We start from the raw sequence: 16,665 nt of genomic DNA, 5'->3' as shown, positions 1-16,665 counted from the left end.
AAAGATTCACGCTGAAATGCAACTCATGAGGCACCTTGAGCGTCACCCAAGCTCGAAACCTCCCCGAGTTATCGCCTCCAACAAAGATGCGTGTTTCCTATGCAACGCCTTTATATCGTTCCATGGAGAGTACATGGTACCCAAGACACACGGGAGAATCTATCCTGGATGGAGGCAGCCATCGACTGGGCTCGACGAGACTAGGAGACTATGACCCGAGCCACTGTCAGTTGGGGTCGCTGCCGTACTGGCTTCTGAGTGGTATATGATGACTTGACAATACTAATTCTAGCATCTTATATGCCGTATCAGAGGCATTATATAGAATGGATGCTTGGGTATAATGTCCTGCATTCAGTTGTTGACTGACTTGGACGAATGAGAGGGTCAAACCTATAGATAAGGTACCTAAGTAACTGCAATCAACGACCGACCACGAATACCATGGAGAGATCGACTCAAGCTCCTGTTACCTCTTGAATAGCCATCTCATATCTTGCACAGCTCACAACACTAGGACGAAACGTGGTCGCAATGGGCGGGCATTGATTTGTTATTCTCATGTCTCATACATGAATAAATAAACGACGCTCATTGACTGCATCATGATATGCTGTGGATCCGTGGGGAAACACCAAATCACCACCGCCTTGTCCCTCGTCCTCTCACTCAATCGATCTCATGCATAACATATTCTGAAATATCGCATCATAAATAAATCACTCTACTTCTTATTAGCACCGCATATTACAGCAGCTCACCAAATAACAATCCCGATATCTCCACCTCCACCAACATCAACACCCAACACTACAACGCCACCATGTCATCCTATACTCTTGAGCGTCAAATCGCAGAGCTCGCCGTGCTACGGGCATCGATCCTGACAAAAAGAGTCCAGTCGACCGTCAGCGGCATTTCAAAATCAGACGACTCTCCCGTTACCGCCGCTGACTTCGCTGCTCAAGCTGTTCTCATCAGCGCCCTCCGCAAGGCATTTCCCGGTGACAACTTCGTCGGCGAGGAAGATTCTAGCGCTCTTAGAGAAGATCCCGCCTTGAAGCAGCGTGTTTGGGAACTTGCCTCTGGCGCTCACCTCGAGAACTCAGACGACGAAGCCCTCCTTGCGAGCCCCAAGGATGTTGAGGAGCTTCTTGAGGTGATCGATCTTGGAGGACGTGGTCAGGGTGGGAGAAAGGGGCGATTCTGGGTAATGGATCCTATCGATGGAACAGCTACGTTCCTCAAGGGAGAACAATACGCTGTCTCCCTAGCCTTGGTAGAGGATGGAAAGGAGGTCGTTGGTGTTTTGGGCTGTGCAAACCTCAAGCCCATGGATGATAAAGTTGCAGAGTCAACCATCGACAAAGATGGTTTGGGTCTTATGCTCACCGCAGTTCGCGGTCAAGGCACCACGATTCGCAAAATGGATTTCAGCGGTCTCCAGCCAGCTCAGCCTCTTGACAGCGTCGCCAAAGCCTCAAGCCCCGCTGAAGCTCAGATCATCAACTACTCGAGTGGTTCGACGTCTCGTCACGACCTCATCCGCAAACTCGCAAGCTCTTTCGGTGCTGAATTTCCAAACATCGAGCTGTACTCATCACACATCCGTTATGCGGCACTCCTCGTTGGCGGCGGTGATTTCCAGCTGCGCATCCCTTCATCTGACGATGTCGTGATGCATATCTGGGATCATGCTGGAGCTCAGCTTATCTTGACCGAAGCCGGCGGTAAAGTAACCGATCTCAACGGCAAGGATATGGACTTTGGAGCTGGAAGGGATCTGAGCCAGAACAATGGACTGCTTGCAGCGAGACAGGGTATCCACGCTGCCGTTCTTGAGAGTATGAAGACGATTCTTGCTGAAGACGCCGCCTCCACTTAACCAGCTATAATATAAAAAGCTCTATCGAGAATCTCAAAAGATAACGAAACTTAATCCAAGATGCTGGCATCTACGTTCACATCCATATTCTATACATGCCAAACCCATATCTCACATCAAGCTGCTTCGGCCTCCAATCTCCATGCTTCCCTGCCCATCCTTCATTTGGCCACTTCTACCCACAACAAACTCGGTATATATCCTCTGCAATCTGGCCTTCTCCTCAGAACTGATACTCGCCCGTGTGTTATCCAGAGCCTTTATGAGGTGGTCCCATTCAATCACCACTTCCCTCTGATCGCTGCTTTGCGCCTTGGCGTCTGTGTTGGCGGCGGGAGCCCCATGGATTTGCTTCAACTTCTTACGAGCTATCTTGATCTCTTCAAGCTTTGCCAAAATAGATGCGTTCTCCACCAGAGCAGCAGACTTGCTTTTTGGCGTCGCCTCAGTCAGAGGTTTGGCGTCTTTACCATAACGGAACTGGACGAAGCTAGGTGTGGTATTCGACTTTCCATTGGTTCCGTTGGGTCGTTTAGAAGTAACTGTAGGTCCATCAACATCCAAAACATCGTGAATAGCCTCGAGCTGAGCATTGGAAACAAGAGCCTGAAGGTCAGCACCCGAGAAGCCCTCAGTACGGCGAGCAATGTCCGTCAGTGGCCCATCGGATTCGGTCAACTCATCTGAGAGTCTGACTTTTTGAAACAGCGCCTTGATAATGTCAACACGATCGTCCAGAGAAGGCATATCGCACAACAAAGACTTGTCCAGACGGCCGGGACGAAGAAGAGCAGGATCGATCAGGTCAGGTCGTGAAGTAGCTGCCAGCACGTAGACACCGGACAGCCCTTCGGCACCATCCATCTGTGTGAGAAGCTGGTTGACCACACGGTCCGTAACACCCGTAGAGTCGTGTCCTCTCTTGGGTGCAATGGAGTCAAACTCATCGAAGAAGAGTACACATGGCTTCGCCGCCTGGGCCCTATCAAACAGATCTCGAACACTCTTCTCAGAGGCACCGATATACTTGTTCAGAATTTCAGGGCCCTTGACACTGATAAAATTGAGGCCACACTCGCCGGCAACAGCGCTGGCAAGAAGTGTCTTACCGCAACCAGGATATCCGTAAAGAAGAAGGCCGGATCGAAGGCGTAGCGGACACTGCGCAAAGATTGGCGCATATTTAGTTGGGTATTGTAGCGTCTCCAAGAGCACTTGTCGTGTCTCTTGCAGTCCTCCAATCGACTTGAAGCTTGTTGACGAACTCTGCAGCGACACATTCCTCAATGAGGCTGGCGTGAACCCCTTGAGAGCCTTGTCAAAATCAGCCCTTGCCAAGTGAATGGCGCCTGTCGAGTCTGGCGACTCAGCGATGGCACGAATGATAGCCTCGTTCCTCGCACGAGACACAAGGACATTGATGTCACCGGGCATGTAGCCGTCTGTAGACCCAGAAATGTCAAGGAAGTCAAGATCTGGGTCCAAGATGAAGCCGCTCGTCTTTGTCGGATGACTCTCCTTGCTTGCATGACTAGCGCCGTCCATCCAAGCACCACTGTCCTCCGTCATGCTGCCGTCGGCAGTTTGTGGTCGACTTTCATCGCTGAACTGTGTCTGAGCTTCGTCAGCCGTTATGGCATCCTGCATAACGATAGATTCCATCACTCGGCGTCTCGATTCCTTATCGGGCGCCTTGAGTTCGACGATCTCGCGCACGACATGGCCACTGACTACAACACCATTGATCGACTCCTTGCCCTCAGCTGTGGCCAGGAGAACAACACCGCTGTCGCGGGTACAGTATTGCCTGACGATCGAGCACAGGATCTCACCGACTTGCCTGCTCCTTCCATTGTCATTGCCAACCTGAAGTTCGGTTTCTACAGGACAAAGCTTGTCCAGGTCATCAAGAACTACCACAGCTTTTCCGTTCAAGCGTGCACCCCAGCTGGCAGTGGCGAACAAGCGGTTCAAAGTTTCCTTTATGGTTGAGATCCGTGTCTCGTCATTGACTAGTTTCCGACAAGGGTAGTATAATGTATGGAATAATGAATCTTGTCGAAGTTTTTGTGCCAAGTGTCGAGCAATTGAAGATTTTCCGGATCCCATGCCACCAGTGAGAAGGACCGAAGAAAGGTGGACAAGATTAGACTGTAAATTATCCAGCAAGGAGTCGATTCCAACAAGGAGAGAATCGTGGGTTGGTTGACGCTCAAACCCATCCGTTTCGGTCAGCCATGATGGCCGAGGGGTTGGTGGCTGAAAGTCAATCGGGAGTTTAGTATCGAGTCCAAGAAGCCAATTCGCAGCGTCTTTGTTCTCCTGAAAATCACCACCAAAGGCAAATTTAATGATGCCGCCTTCCCACCCCTGAGGAGGATCAAGACCGCCGTATAAGCTAATAATGGAGCCGTCTGTCAGAGGCCCTTGAAGAAGCCCGTCAGTACCTCTAGTAGCGGCATAGATTTGTCGGAACCGCTTCGCAGACTCTTCCTTCTCAGCCTTGGATTCTCCACCAAACCGCAGGCCTTCGACCGTCTTTGCATTTGTGGCGAAAGGAAAAACCTTGATGCTCTGAACCGCAGTCTTGGGGAGTTGCTGTGGAGCTGCTTGAAGCTTGACTATCCCGCCAACCATGCCAGAACACCCAAGACTTGCACAAAGGGACGACGAAAGAGCAACTGATTGACTGTTGGGAGGATCAATCCATGATCTGAGATGAGCAATGACTTTTGTGGCCGCAGTCGTCCCAGCAGGAACGCCACCTTCTTCTGGTTGGGGCTGTTGCAGACCAGCTGGTCTAATAACATCGACCGCGACATAGTTGACCCCTTTGAAGGCTTCGCCGGAGAGAAGGTCGTGATCAACCCAAACACTCATGTCCTGAACCAGGGGTCCTTCATCAAACCATTCTTCACATGAGCTTCGGTCAAGACCACGCAGAAACATAGTAGGCCTCCGCTCTTCCTTGGCGCTTCGCCGGCGCACCGTACTGGTCGCGCTTCGTTTGGACTTGGAAGTGCTGGCTACGCTGCGGTGGTCGCCTGAGCTGTGCGAGCTCTTTTGCCTCGTCTTTGGCGCAACGATGACCTCGGCATCGGGAGATATCTTTGCGAATGGCACGTCGGCCGGGGGTGAAGGGTCCAGCGAAATGACTTTAATACTTGCAGTCGATGTCGGAGATAGATGCAGTGTCAACGCATGGGGCTCGACGGGGTTGTCGCCAATTGTGTATAGCGGGTTCGGGAGCGCTCGAATTTGAGAGATGAGGTTCAGTTCAAGAAATGTCGCATGTAGCTCAATGATCTCCCAGTCCTCCGGTGTAAGGGGCTCAATGTTGATCGTATGCGCCAGCGGAGGATCAAGATGAATGGTGGCCGTGATCTTCTGCCCTTCTGATATACCTAGTGACTTGGCTAGTGTGGCATCGAGTTCAACAAGCTGAACCTCCTGATCGCGGGATGACCGCGAGCCATTGGGTCCATCGCGGGTCCCAGGAGGAGCGGTCCTCCTCTTGCTGGGCATACCTGTCCATCCTACGAATATTGAGCGCTGCTGGGAGCCGGCTCCTGTCGGCGAGGCCTCACGATAGCTGAGCTCGATGATGACATTTTGTGCAGGCTATAAGCTATGGTCAGAAAACTTGCCAGTGGAGCAAATCAGGGAAGAAGAAGGTTCTTACAGTATTGACATTGACTAGGAGGGAGACCAGTGATGTAGGAAGGTTGACCAAGCAGCTCTTGAGGTGAGATAGGGATATCTCCGCCGAGACGGACTGCGCATTTCGTCTGGGAGGCATGATGCGCTTGAGCAATTGAGAAGACTCGAATTCGATTTGAGTCGGCCTCTCACGGGAGGATATTATTACTTGTCGGTGGGAAGAAGCACAGCTCAGCTCAGCTCAACTCAGCTCAGGTGCCGAAACATTTCCGATCTGGAGTCCCTTTCTCGTCCCGCAGCCGAGGTCCCTACACGTGCTCGGTGATCATCCCCGTCCCTTCCCCAGCTTTAGACTACCTAACTACCTACAGCTTCGGTGGGTGGCCCATGCTTTCCTGCGATACCGCTGTGGCTGTAACGGTGGCGGGTGTCAATTAAACTCTGCATGTGGCTGTGCGTCGCGAAACGCGAAAAGACGCGTTCGCTGTGCGCGCTTGCCCGTGGAGGGAGGCAGGGCCCATCGCAACCACCGTTGCCCCCCTGCGACTGGCCCCTAGTCCACTCAATTTGTGCATCGCGATCGCATCTCTCCATTCGCTTTGTACTATACAGCACCGCACCGCACAAACTTGATCTTCCAGCGCTCTTCAAATTTGAGATCCTTATAAGATTTCTTCATAATGGCGCTGCGCGAGTTCAAGGCCCCTGTCAGCTATGAGAAGCAGCAACGTCAGTACATTTCCTGCTGCACTTAGCTCCCCACATAAGCTAATTATCGGTATAGATGCCTTTCAGGAGTTCTTGACGGGATTCAAGACATCACCAGAGCAAACCATCACAACTGCACTAGGCAATATCACCATCGGAGAAGATGACCTCGACGACGAGTATGATTTAATGGATGAGGATGGGCAAGATGCGAACCGGCAACAAGCCAAGGAGCGGCGTGCTCCTCAGTATAAGTACAAGAGTATGCTGCAGCAACTCTCGGATCGAATGATTGACGAGGCGACGATTGATCTTGACGATTTAGCAACCGTATGATTTGCGATACTCCCTTTTCCACCAAAGTACTAACATGCTTGTAGTGGGAGAACCAAGCGTTCGACCGCGAGGACAGTATGAGACTTGTTGATTCCATCGAGATGAACACAAAACACTACGTCGAAATATTTTCCCGAGCTGTGGATGAGGTCATGCCTCCAATGAGCGCGGATGTGAAGTAAGTACTCGAGTGACCCAAATGTTGATGCACCGGATTGACCAGCGAATAGCTTCAAGGACGACGTTCTCGACGTGTTGATGGCTCGACGACAAATCCGAAACCGAGAACTGGACGAAGCCGCTGAGCGAGACCCTACTGCTGCAGATGACAAGTTCCCTGCCGAGCTCACTCGCAGGTATACCCTCGTGTTCAAGCCCAGGACTGGCACCTCAAGCCAATCCACAAAAGCTCTGGCAGTTCGACAAGTGCGCGGCGAGCACTTGGGTCATCTTATTACCATTCGTGCGATCGCCACTCGAGTTTCTGATGTCAAACCCATCGTTCAAGTCAGCGCCTACACTTGCGACAGATGTGGCTGTGAAATCTTCCAGCCTGTTACTGACAAGCAATATGGCCCCTTAACTATGTGCCCCTCTGAGGACTGCAAGCAGAACCAGGCCAAGGGTCAACTCAACCCTTCTTCGAGAGCCTCAAAGTTCTTGCCTTTCCAGGAGGTCAAGGTCCAGGAGATGGCCGAGCAGGTCCCAATTGGTCAGATTCCTCGAAGTCTTACCGTCCTCTGCCATGGCACTCTTGTCCGCCAAATTAATCCTGGTGATGTTGTCGATATCTCGGGCATCTTCCTCCCCACCCCTTATACAGGTTTCAAAGCGATGAAGGCTGGTCTGCTCACTGATACTTATCTCGAGGCACATCACGTTCTCCAACACAAAAAGGCATACAGTGAGATGATTGTTGACTCCACACTGGTCCGTCGGATTGAAAAATACCGCCAGACTGGCCAAGTCTACGAACTGTTGGCGAAGTCGATTGCTCCCGAAATCTTCGGACACCTTGATGTTAAAAAGGCTCTTCTTCTTCTACTTATTGGTGGTGTGACGAAGGAAATGGGAGACGGAATGAAGATTCGTGGCGATATCAACATCTGCTTGATGGGTGATCCTGGTGTGGCCAAATCTCAGCTCCTCAAGTACATTTCAAAGGTCGCCCCTCGTGGCGTCTACACCTCAGGTCGTGGAAGCAGTGGTGTGGGTCTCACGGCCGCTGTTATGCGTGATCCTGTCACGGATGAAATGGTTCTTGAAGGTGGTGCTCTCGTCCTGGCTGATAACGGAATCTGCTGTATTGATGAGTTCGACAAGATGGACGAGACTGACCGTACAGCCATTCACGAAGTAATGGAACAGCAAACAATATCCATTTCAAAGGCCGGAATCTCAACAACCCTCAACGCTCGCACCTCTATTCTTGCCGCCGCTAACCCTGTTTATGGACGATATAATCCTCGAATCTCCCCTGTCGAAAACATTAATCTCCCCGCCGCGCTGTTATCCCGTTTCGATATCCTATTCCTGCTTCTTGATACCCCTACGCGCGAAACAGACGAACAGCTTGCCAAGCACGTTGCGTTTGTGCATATGAACAGCCGACATCCCGATATCGGTACTGATAATGTTGTCTTCAGTCCTCATGAAGTGCGATCCTACATTGCCCAAGCAAGGACATACCGACCTGTCGTTCCTGAAACGGTCTCTGAGTACATGATCAAGACATACGTACGCATGCGAGACCAGCAGCAGCGCGCTGAGAAGAAGGGCAAGCAGTTTACCCACACAACCCCTCGTACCCTCTTGGGTGTTGTCCGTCTGGCCCAGGCCTTGGCCCGACTTCGATTCAGCAATGAGGTCACTCAAGACGATGTTGATGAGGCTCTCAGACTAGTCGAGGCTAGCAAAGAAAGTCTGAACAACGATCTTGGCACTGGTCGAGCGCACGCGGATCCCAGCAGCAGAATTTACAACTTCGTCAAGCAACTTGCTGATGCCGGTCAATGCCGTCCTGAGGATACCGCTGGCGAGGAAGATCTGGGTATTGAGCTGAGCATGACGCAATTAAAGGCGCGAGTCATCGCTCGAGGCTTTACTGCCGACCAGTGGTCCAACGCTGTGCAAGAATACACCACCATGGATGTAAGTACTTTTTTTTTTTTTTTGGAGACGCTCCTTCGTATATGAACAAATCGCTAACAATGGTTAACAGGTCTGGCAAACCACCAGGAATGGTGCAAGACTGGTATTTGTCAACAGCGATCTTGATAACGACCAAGAGGATGACATGGATTTTTGAGAGCTGGGCATGTAACGAAGTAAGATGTTCTATGTAAAGGTCTGGCGTTTTGGCATATGAAGGTAGATGAGAATAGTATGCTGGTAGAGCTCTGTCAATGATGAGAATTGGGCATGAGGTTTCTATCACAACAAACACCAACCAATAAATAACTCAGCTGCAATAACAAGCATAAAGCTTTAATCCTTCGTGTAGCACAGGTGGTATGCAAAGAAGCAGTGCATTTTTCGGGTTTCAAACACCAGTATTGTACATTTCTAGAATACATTTACAGCCTCATTTGCATCAATGCAGCACGCTCCATCTCACCAACATTACCGTGGCCGCCCACGGTCCACTTCTCGGACACTGTTCTTGAATTGAGAACATGTCGGAAAAGCCCGCTGGCGCCCCAGTATTCCATTAAAGAGCGAGCCTCGTCCTTCGTGATACCCTCAAGACGGAGAACCCAGCTGTTCTTGAGCGCCTCGTACACACGCTCGTCATATTTGCGCTCATAGGGGTCAGGCTTGGGGATCTCACGGCCCGCCTGGCCAGCCTCAAGCTGCGAGAGAACAAGCTCTTGTGATGGATGGTGATGCGAGTTGTTCTCTGAGGTGGCGGCGATGACAGCACCGCCATTACGGAGAGGAGTCTTGCCAGATAGGGCGTCAATGAAGAGGCGGACAAGAGCCAGTTCATGGGCATGTACCTCGTTGAACGAGGGGTCTCTGTAATCACTGATCTTGTTGATGTGGGCAAGACCGTCAAGAGCAAAGAGAACGGGGGGTCGCCCAGGCAGGGTGAGCTCAGTCCATAGGGCAAGGAGGGTTGGCCATGCGTACTCGGCCTCCTTTGCGCTGAGAGCCAGATCAGCGAGGGTAGCGCCCTCCTTGAGGTTAGTGAACTTGGACCAGTCCTTCTCGATGTTGAGTTTTTCAAGAACGACACGGTTGGCTCTATAGAGGCTCTGTATCATCTTAAGGCAGTAGATGGGTTGGGAGAACTGTATTGGCTCAGTCTCGGGAATGGGCGAGTATTCAGTGTTGCCGTTGGTCAGATCCTGACCTGTTATGGTCAGTCAGGGGCATGAAAACGTGAAGGGGTCGTTCGGGGTTATGTACCTTCGGGGACATGGAATACCACCCAGTTGTTAAGAAGTGCATATGCCATAGCCTGTAGCATGGCCATACTCTTTCCAGACAGCTTACTACCCGTCAACACACACTTAAGAGCCGTCTTTTCTTTGGCCGATAGCTCAAGTTTCTTCATCAAATCGACTGTCTCTTTGCGCTGCAGAACATGGGGTTTTCGGAATAAGTTCCATGTCTGTGTCGTCTTGAAAGCCTCGAGGGCACGGAGATGATCCACAACCTGATCAGGAATAGCAAACATCTTTCCAGCACTCTCAGCCTTGGTCATGTTACTGGCATCCAGATTTGCAAGGCCTGCGACAGGTAGAGCACTGTTATTGCTGAGCTGGATGCGCTTTCGGAAGGCCTTTCGCTCGCCAGGCTGAGGTTTTCGGACAGGCGTCACATTGGCACGTTTCTTATAGGACTTCTTGACCTTTTGTGGAAGGTCTCGGCGGCTCTTGATTGCCGGAGGAGCTGAGACGGCGAGAGCAGCGGTTGAAGTTGAAAATGGGGCGAGGAGAACCGGTATAATTCGAGGAGCCCTGGGAATAGTCGGCCTCATGAGGCATCGAAGCGAATTGGCGGACGCCATTGCTTGCAACACTGTCCCAAACTGACGGCTGACAGGCTCTTCTTAGATAAAGATGGCGAGAGCGGCGTCTATCGTCGATTTGACGCCAATTGGGCCGGTTCTACGACGCTCGTTTAGAGGCCGTCGTGAGCTGAAGTTGAATGCCGTTTCGAAAATCTCGGGTGGATTAAACCACCCACCTCAAAGGTACTGGGGTAAAGGACTGCGATCCTGTGATTGGCTTATAGACCCTGTCTCGGAAAAACGGCTGCCCACTGATCCGGCATGCCTTATCGGTACAGAAAAAAGATAGGTGGTAGTACTCAGAAAAAAAAGTTCCAATTACCAGTACCAGTACCATAACAAGAGAGCGCATTGCAACGACAAACCTGTTCATCCTTTGACAAGTTTATGACGATTTCCAAGAGACCTCAACATCAGCCTCTATAATTGTTATTTACTCCCACGAATATCGCAATGGCGCTCCCAAGCTCTAAGCCAAAGCTGCCTGTCGCAGTCGAGAAGCCCACGCCCTACACATTCGATCTCGGCCATCTCCTCGCAGAGGACCCAAACCCCGTCACTCTCGACCGCGATAATCTCGAGCAGTCCCTCGCCGAGCTTGCCCGGGACGGTGCTCAGTCTCTCATCAACCAGTTCCTCTCCACCTGCCCTCTCAACTCCACCGCCGAGGGTGTCCTTCTCACCCTTCCCGCCCCGAGCACCCGTCTCCCCCGCGAGAAGCCCGTTCCGCAGGCCAAGCCTCCTACTAAGTGGGAGCGCTTCGCCGCTAAGAAGGGTATTAAGCCCAAGACTCGCGAGCAGCGTCGCAACCTTGCCTTCGACGAGCAGACAGGCGAATGGCAGCGCAAGTGGGGATACAAAGCTCTCAACAAGAAAGGCGAGGACTGGCCGATTGTCGAGGTTGATATGGAAGCCGAAAAGAAGCGAAAAGAGGGTACATCAATCCGTGGCGATGGTCGAAGAGAGCGCAAGGAGAGAATCAAGCGCAACGAGCGAAAGATGCGCAAGAACCAAGCTCAAGGCACAGGAAAATAGGCTGCGACAGCTTTAAAAGGGAACGAGATGAGTCGGCAATTTATTGTCAGCCTTAGCCAAGACTATTGCTGTTGAGCATGGAGCGGCGTTCAGGAGATTGGCGTTTCGAATCGGCATGTTAAAAGCTAGGGACTTGGGATGGTTTAGACGTTCGGCTTTGGAAGAAAAGAATGGAAAAGGAAGACACTGCAGCTGTCACCCTCCTTGTTGTCTGGCTTGGATTCCATGTCCCGGCTATGCGTAACAACGAAATACAACTACCAACGGTTCTCCCCCAACCTGATAGTTGATCTTGATGAAGATTATGCATTTAATAGATAAGCGATTTCTGGCGGAGTATATTCACTAAATTCCAGGCACTATCTATTAGGTAGTGTCTGCCAATTTCAACTCTGCTACCCAACAACCCTCCGCTCTCGGCGATTTCTAGTCATCAGAAACAGATATACTCCATATTTTGGTAATCTCCATGCTCCTCTCTAGCTTGGCGTGTCTTCATTTCACTGCAACATGATAGCCAAACACAATTCTTACCAGGGCAGCTTGCCTCACCAGAGTGCTCGAGAGCGAGCTACATAATCAGCTTGGGCAAAGCCGCAGCATGTTTGTCGATAAATCATCAGAATCAGAAACGCTGGAACTTCAAACAAGATTCCCCACTAACGCAGGGTACAAGACACCCCGGACGATATTCTCCTCAAAATGCATCATGGGGTATACCAAACAACAGATAAAAGACAAAGTGCAGGTCAAGAACATCACTCGCTTGGTGTCGTGGATAGGTGAGCCAAATTTAAAGCATTCCTTGAATGTTTTACTCGATTGCACATTGCCAAACCGTGCCAAACTGCTGGACAACTGTCCAGAAACGCCAGGTGTTAGAAACAACCAAAAATGCGCAATCAAATCGAATGACAAGGTCATAAGGGCGTGCCATCATGAATTGGCTATCGCCGAAGGATGGAGTCGCGGACTTCATCGTGGCAGACGCCGTGGTTGAAACTTAAGACATTTACCCTCAGTTGAGGTAGAGTCGCAGAGAGGTGCCGAGATAGATTAAGCACTTAGTGCATCCTCATCTCGGCCTCAAGACCTCTATTTCTTCGAGGTATGGTCTTTCTGCCTCGGCTATCTTTTTAACCACCTCCATGGGTAGCCGGGCGTGAATATGCTTGTGGAATGCAGCGTGTCGTCAGGATGTCCCTGATTTTAGAAGCCGAGGGGAGATAGAGGCATGATAGGTGACAAGGGCCGCAGTTCGCTCGAGGTCCTGCCTAACTCGCGGTCGCTATTGATGGTCAAGGCGGTTGGGGCCGTCGATTCGTTCGAAACGAAGCTTCCGTTGGAGGGGGATATCTGGAGCTGCTTCTTCTTCAGCTTTGATTTCTGGTCGCTGGGGCTGAGGCGGCCTGACTGCTTGCTGCTCCCTGAAGAGGAGAGTTGTTGTCGGTCGTCCTCCGACTCATCTTGTGGTCTTGGCTTCGCTGGTTCAGCGAGACCCCTTGGTGGAGGCTGGTCGAAGATCATGTATTCCTCCTCGATATACTTGGCCTCGTTCTTGCATCCTCTCCAGCAGTCGCGCCAGTCGCACACCAAGAACTTAAAGCAGAACGCGTCGATCTTCATACACGGCTGGAAGCAGATGCACAGGTTCCTAAAGTCCATCTTGTTTTTGTCCGAGTGGGCTAAGAGAAGACTGAGGTGGCATGTGATGGCAAAAAGCAGATAATAGTTGAAGGGGGAGAGATTCGAGAGCTCTTCGATAAGTAGCTCAGGAACTTCCTCAGCGCCTGCGCATTCTCTTGCGATTCGATCCTGTGCCGCTTTGGGGAACAGCTCATCGGGAAGTTCTCGTAGCCAAGCCTTTAGCATCGAACCAATTATGTTGATGTCGTAAAGGTCGCGCTCGTTGAACAGGTTGACGTCGTATTCTGTTCCAAGTTAATCTGCGTTCCTTCGCTTATCAGGAAGACGGTATAAACTTACGTTCATCGAACTTACGCTGCCATTTCTTGATCTGAGGCCCACTACCTGGAACACGATAAAGACCCTCAACTTCGCATCCCTTGTAGTTTAGATAATCTATTGCTCGCCAAGGAAAGGCAGGCATCCAGAACTCCGTCTTGTCCCTTGAATCCTCGAGGCGCTTCGATATTCTCGTCAATCGTGTTTGTTCAACTAGTGGTAAGTTGATAACTTTTATTTGATAGTGTTCATCGTCGAGAGCATCCTTGTCCTCTCGACCTCCACGCCCACTCTTGTTGAAAAAACGGTCACTCAGCATGCCAGCGGCACGGGTACCAGAGCTCTTGAGGCCATTGAAAAAAGAGCCTCCGTTCTCGTTCAGAGAGGACGGTTGAGTCTTTGATTCCTTGTCGCGTTGTGCCCTCCTGGTAGAAGACGAATCTCTTGGCGCGCGGTCCTCAGATCGATTTCGGACTGCAGAATTCATCATGTCCCTGATAGAACGATCACTACCTTGGTTCGCAGTCTTGTACGGCACAGAATTGAGGTGCAGTTCAGGTTCGTTACCCTGACGAGGAGAAGAGGCCGGGTTGAGCTCGGGGCTGGCGTCTTCTTTGTCGCGATTGGATCGGCTGCGGTTCAGCAGACCAAAAGGCTTCGACCTGCCTTTCTTTGTTAAAGACTGAGGTGAAGCAGTATCGTAGTCGCCAGCGGATGATAAAGACAAGTCGCTTCGAAGAGGATCGGCGGAAACGGGTTTGTGTAGAGTATCTTCGGTGTATGAGGCACTTGGGCTTGGATCGTGTTTGTCTGCATCATGTCAGCAGTTCGTCATGGACCTAGGCCTGCGCGCGATGGCTAAAGTATAATGGATCATCCCAACTAAGCTTGGCTCAATGTTTACATACCTCCGTGTCTTGGTCGATTGGATCCGTCACTGCCCCTCGACAATACCTGAGCTCTTGTCTCGGTTTGTTTTCGGTGGTGGGCATGCGGTTGAGGCTGGTTCGAAGACTTGGGTTGTTTATTGAAATGGAAGAACCCGTTTTTGGCACCTTTTTTTATATTGTCTGACGCTGGCTGTACTGCAGTTGTTGCTGGTAGATCGGGCTGGTGTTCTTCAAGAGTAGACGAGATGGAAGGATAGGTCGAGGGATCCTCGCGCGTCTGCCGTAAAGGCTGTCTTGATACAGATTCTTCCCTACTCCATTCGGTAGATGTTGTGGCAGTTGAGGGTCGTTGTACAGGTATTGGCACCGGTGCTGATGGTTGTGGTGGTGGTGTTGATGATGATGGCTTCCCCTCTACAGTTGCGTCTGCTAATGCAGATGTTGTGTGTGACACTTTCCTGTGCTTTCCACCTTGGTTTCTCAAGGGTGAAAACCGACTGTGGAAAGGAGAGGAGCGGGGAGACCGGGGTGATTTGGACTCGACCGGCGACACACCTGGAGAAACGGTTTCAGTAGTCGGCGAATCGTCTCTACTGCGTAAAACAGCGCCAGATTCAAACTGGGCGTGTGCTTGGGTTTGGGCCTGAGGCGAACTCTGAGACGAAAGCTCCAGCGGCTGCGGTGCCGCCTTACGACCCATTCTGAATCCTGTCTGCTCACGGCGCAGTCTCACAATCGCTGTCGCAAACGTAGACACAAACGCGGGCCCTGCTTCGCAAACTCCCACTCCCACGGTGGGCGAAACGGGAGGGGGTTCAAACAGCGGGCCGGGGGGGGGGGATCGGTCTGTTGTGCCTCTATCCCTCAATCCGATCTTGTTGCGGGTCACAGTCGGATAATTGAGCAAGACCAGCCTGTGAAGGCAGGACCTCGAGCCGGAGAAACAGATATACTCAAAGGGCAATATGGAACGGGGGTTTGACGATTGGTGGCCGATGAGGAAGAGGTGGGCGCGTCAACAATTCTAGTGGTGGTGGGAGTGCTAGCTGGCACTGTTGTGTAGCTAGGTCAGGGGCACTCCAATGTCGCTGGAAAGCATGGGGCAGAAGCCAAGCTGTCGGGAGTAACAGAGGACGAGATAGAAATATAATATAAGGGCAAAAAAAGGAAAGGGAGAGGGAGAAGAGGCAGGTCGGTCTGTATTTTGAAGATGGGAAGAAGAGGGAAAGTCTCGTAGTCTTGAAATGAATGCCCTCTCGCCTCTGCAGGCGGTGTTGTTGTTGTGTTGTATCGTGTTATGCTATGCAGCTGGGTGCATCGTTGACTGTTATTAGATAGGTAGGTAGGTACTTGGTAATGTCGTATTGCGTTGGGCTTTTGTCAGGCTTCAGTAATGGGTCATTCAATATTATATGCGTAGTAATATGAATCCAATATTATTCGATCGTGGTAGGGCTAATTCTAGAGCCCGGCATTGGTGTGTCAAAAATGTCCGATTCCCAGCCGTCAGTAGGTTGCTTTGGAGAAGAGTGCCGCTGGACACACAACATTCGGTAGCCCCGAGTAACCAAGTAGTTCCAATCAACGAGGTAACAGCCTGCATATAAAGCTTACTGTTGACCGCTTCACGGAACGGTTGCGTACGGTCGAGTAAAGGTCGGGTATCAGAGCAGGTAGTGCATCCTTGAAGTGTGCGTGCAGTCAGTCAGTCAGGCAGTGCAGCTGATGATGATGACCAAAGGTTGGCAGATCCCAAAAGGAGCAAGGGACAGGATGTGGAACGTTGTACATACGGAGAAGGACCAGGAACAAGGGACGAACAAAGACGAAGTCTTGGCTTTTGACGGCCTGCTTAGGTAGTTACAGTATTACTTGCAGGGTGGCCTTGAGTGGGCAAGAAAACTTCTGACTTCTATGCTAATAAATGACAAAAAGATTTAATATAGATTTAGGTGAACCTCAAGATCAATACCGATCCTTTTTTGGCACCCTTATTTACGGATACTGTCAGGAGTTTTCTTGCTCACTAAAGGAATAAATACCTTAGGTCGGCTTATACGGAGTATTGGCACTTGCTTTGCTCTTTGCCAGGGGTTCGTTCAATCACGAGGGGCTGCTGTGAGCAAATGGGGGTGGCATCCAATCCATCCAATCCAATCTATCTCACC

General features: G+C 51.0%; 6 protein-coding genes across 8 annotated transcripts; 3 read left to right on the top strand and 3 right to left on the bottom strand.

Annotated features, from left to right (window-relative positions):
- Nucleotides 1–592: 592 nt before the first annotated feature.
- On the top strand, nucleotides 593–5,305 carry FVEG_08065 (3'(2'),5'-bisphosphate nucleotidase). Its single transcript, XM_018896866.1, has 2 exons — nucleotides 593–2,429; nucleotides 2,489–5,305. Exon 1 carries the CDS (start codon nucleotides 824–826, stop codon nucleotides 1,883–1,885), a length of 1,062 nt encoding a protein of 353 aa, XP_018754396.1. The 5' UTR covers nucleotides 593–823; the 3' UTR covers nucleotides 1,886–2,429; nucleotides 2,489–5,305.
- On the bottom strand, nucleotides 1,768–5,883 carry FVEG_08064 (hypothetical protein). The gene is made up of 2 exons (XM_018896865.1): nucleotides 5,568–5,883; nucleotides 1,768–5,506 (listed from the first exon to the last, which is right to left on the bottom strand). Exons 1-2 carry the CDS (start codon nucleotides 5,682–5,684, stop codon nucleotides 1,997–1,999), a joined length of 3,627 nt encoding a protein of 1,208 aa, XP_018754395.1. The 5' UTR covers nucleotides 5,685–5,883; the 3' UTR covers nucleotides 1,768–1,996.
- A 165-nt stretch (nucleotides 5,884–6,048) lies between these two features.
- FVEG_08063 (minichromosome maintenance protein 7 (cell division control protein 47)) lies at nucleotides 6,049–9,104 on the top strand. The gene is made up of 5 exons (XM_018896864.1): nucleotides 6,049–6,274; nucleotides 6,330–6,583; nucleotides 6,634–6,767; nucleotides 6,820–8,740; nucleotides 8,811–9,104. Exons 1-5 carry the CDS (start codon nucleotides 6,226–6,228, stop codon nucleotides 8,895–8,897), a joined length of 2,445 nt encoding a protein of 814 aa, XP_018754394.1. The 5' UTR covers nucleotides 6,049–6,225; the 3' UTR covers nucleotides 8,898–9,104.
- On the bottom strand, nucleotides 8,866–10,829 carry FVEG_08062 (hypothetical protein). Its single transcript, XM_018896863.1, has 2 exons — nucleotides 10,001–10,829; nucleotides 8,866–9,944 (listed from the first exon to the last, which is right to left on the bottom strand). Exons 1-2 carry the CDS (start codon nucleotides 10,602–10,604, stop codon nucleotides 9,166–9,168), a joined length of 1,383 nt encoding a protein of 460 aa, XP_018754393.1. The 5' UTR covers nucleotides 10,605–10,829; the 3' UTR covers nucleotides 8,866–9,165.
- An 89-nt stretch (nucleotides 10,830–10,918) lies between these two features.
- FVEG_08061 (hypothetical protein) lies at nucleotides 10,919–12,118 on the top strand. The gene has a single exon (XM_018896862.1). The coding sequence runs from the start codon at nucleotides 11,061–11,063 to the stop codon at nucleotides 11,640–11,642; it is 582 nt and encodes a 193-aa protein (XP_018754392.1). The 5' UTR covers nucleotides 10,919–11,060; the 3' UTR covers nucleotides 11,643–12,118.
- On the bottom strand, nucleotides 11,829–16,491 carry FVEG_08060 (hypothetical protein). 3 transcript variants are annotated; one of them, XM_018896861.1, is made up of 5 exons: nucleotides 16,291–16,491; nucleotides 14,516–16,180; nucleotides 13,629–14,417; nucleotides 13,057–13,573; nucleotides 11,829–13,004 (listed from the first exon to the last, which is right to left on the bottom strand). In XM_018896861.1, the coding sequence occupies exons 2-5, from the start codon at nucleotides 15,195–15,197 to the stop codon at nucleotides 12,941–12,943; spliced, it is 2,052 nt and encodes a 683-aa protein (XP_018754391.1). In that variant the 5' UTR covers nucleotides 15,198–16,180; nucleotides 16,291–16,491; the 3' UTR covers nucleotides 11,829–12,940. The 3 variants fall into 3 exon arrangements, with proteins under 3 accessions (XP_018754391.1, XP_018754390.1, XP_018754389.1); XM_018896860.1 differs by having other exon boundaries at nucleotides 14,516–16,491; XM_018896859.1 differs by having other exon boundaries at nucleotides 11,829–13,573; nucleotides 14,516–16,491.
- Nucleotides 16,492–16,665: the final 174 nt, after the last annotated feature.

The sequence above is a fragment of the Fusarium verticillioides genome, chromosome 3 (assembly GCF_000149555.1).
Source record: "Fusarium verticillioides 7600 chromosome 3, whole genome shotgun sequence".
NCBI lineage: Eukaryota > Fungi > Ascomycota > Sordariomycetes > Hypocreales > Nectriaceae > Fusarium > Fusarium verticillioides.
This window is presented reverse-complemented; position numbering and strand designations above follow the sequence as displayed.

What these genes read in the sequence shown, in the direction of transcription:
- FVEG_08061 (XM_018896862.1), top strand. Translation starts at nt 11,061, where the DNA reads ATGGCGCTCCCAAGCTCTAAGCCAAAGCTGCCTGTCGCAGTCGAGAAG.
- FVEG_08060 (XM_018896859.1), bottom strand. Translation starts at nt 15,197, where the DNA reads ATGGGTCGTAAGGCGGCACCGCAGCCGCTGGAGCTTTCGTCTCAGAGT. An exon ending in CAATCGACCAAGACACGGAG is followed by an intron (nt 14,418 to 14,515) that starts GTATGTAAACAT and finishes GACATGATGCAG; the next exon opens with ACAAACACGATCCAAGCCCA. An exon ending in GCAGCGTAAGTTCGATGAAC is followed by an intron (nt 13,574 to 13,628) that starts GTAAGTTTATAC and finishes AACTTGGAACAG; the next exon opens with AATACGACGTCAACCTGTTC.
- FVEG_08064 (XM_018896865.1), bottom strand. Translation starts at nt 5,684, where the DNA reads ATGCCTCCCAGACGAAATGCGCAGTCCGTCTCGGCGGAGATATCCCTA. An exon ending in TCCTAGTCAATGTCAATACT is followed by an intron (nt 5,507 to 5,567) that starts GTAAGAACCTTC and finishes CATAGCTTATAG; the next exon opens with CCTGCACAAAATGTCATCAT.
- FVEG_08065 (XM_018896866.1), top strand. Translation starts at nt 824, where the DNA reads ATGTCATCCTATACTCTTGAGCGTCAAATCGCAGAGCTCGCCGTGCTA.
- FVEG_08062 (XM_018896863.1), bottom strand. Translation starts at nt 10,604, where the DNA reads ATGGCGTCCGCCAATTCGCTTCGATGCCTCATGAGGCCGACTATTCCC. An exon ending in GGTATTCCATGTCCCCGAAG is followed by an intron (nt 9,945 to 10,000) that starts GTACATAACCCC and finishes TGACCATAACAG; the next exon opens with GTCAGGATCTGACCAACGGC.
- FVEG_08063 (XM_018896864.1), top strand. Translation starts at nt 6,226, where the DNA reads ATGGCGCTGCGCGAGTTCAAGGCCCCTGTCAGCTATGAGAAGCAGCAA. An exon ending in CAGCTATGAGAAGCAGCAAC is followed by an intron (nt 6,275 to 6,329) that starts GTCAGTACATTT and finishes TTATCGGTATAG; the next exon opens with ATGCCTTTCAGGAGTTCTTG. An exon ending in ATCTTGACGATTTAGCAACC is followed by an intron (nt 6,584 to 6,633) that starts GTATGATTTGCG and finishes ACATGCTTGTAG; the next exon opens with TGGGAGAACCAAGCGTTCGA.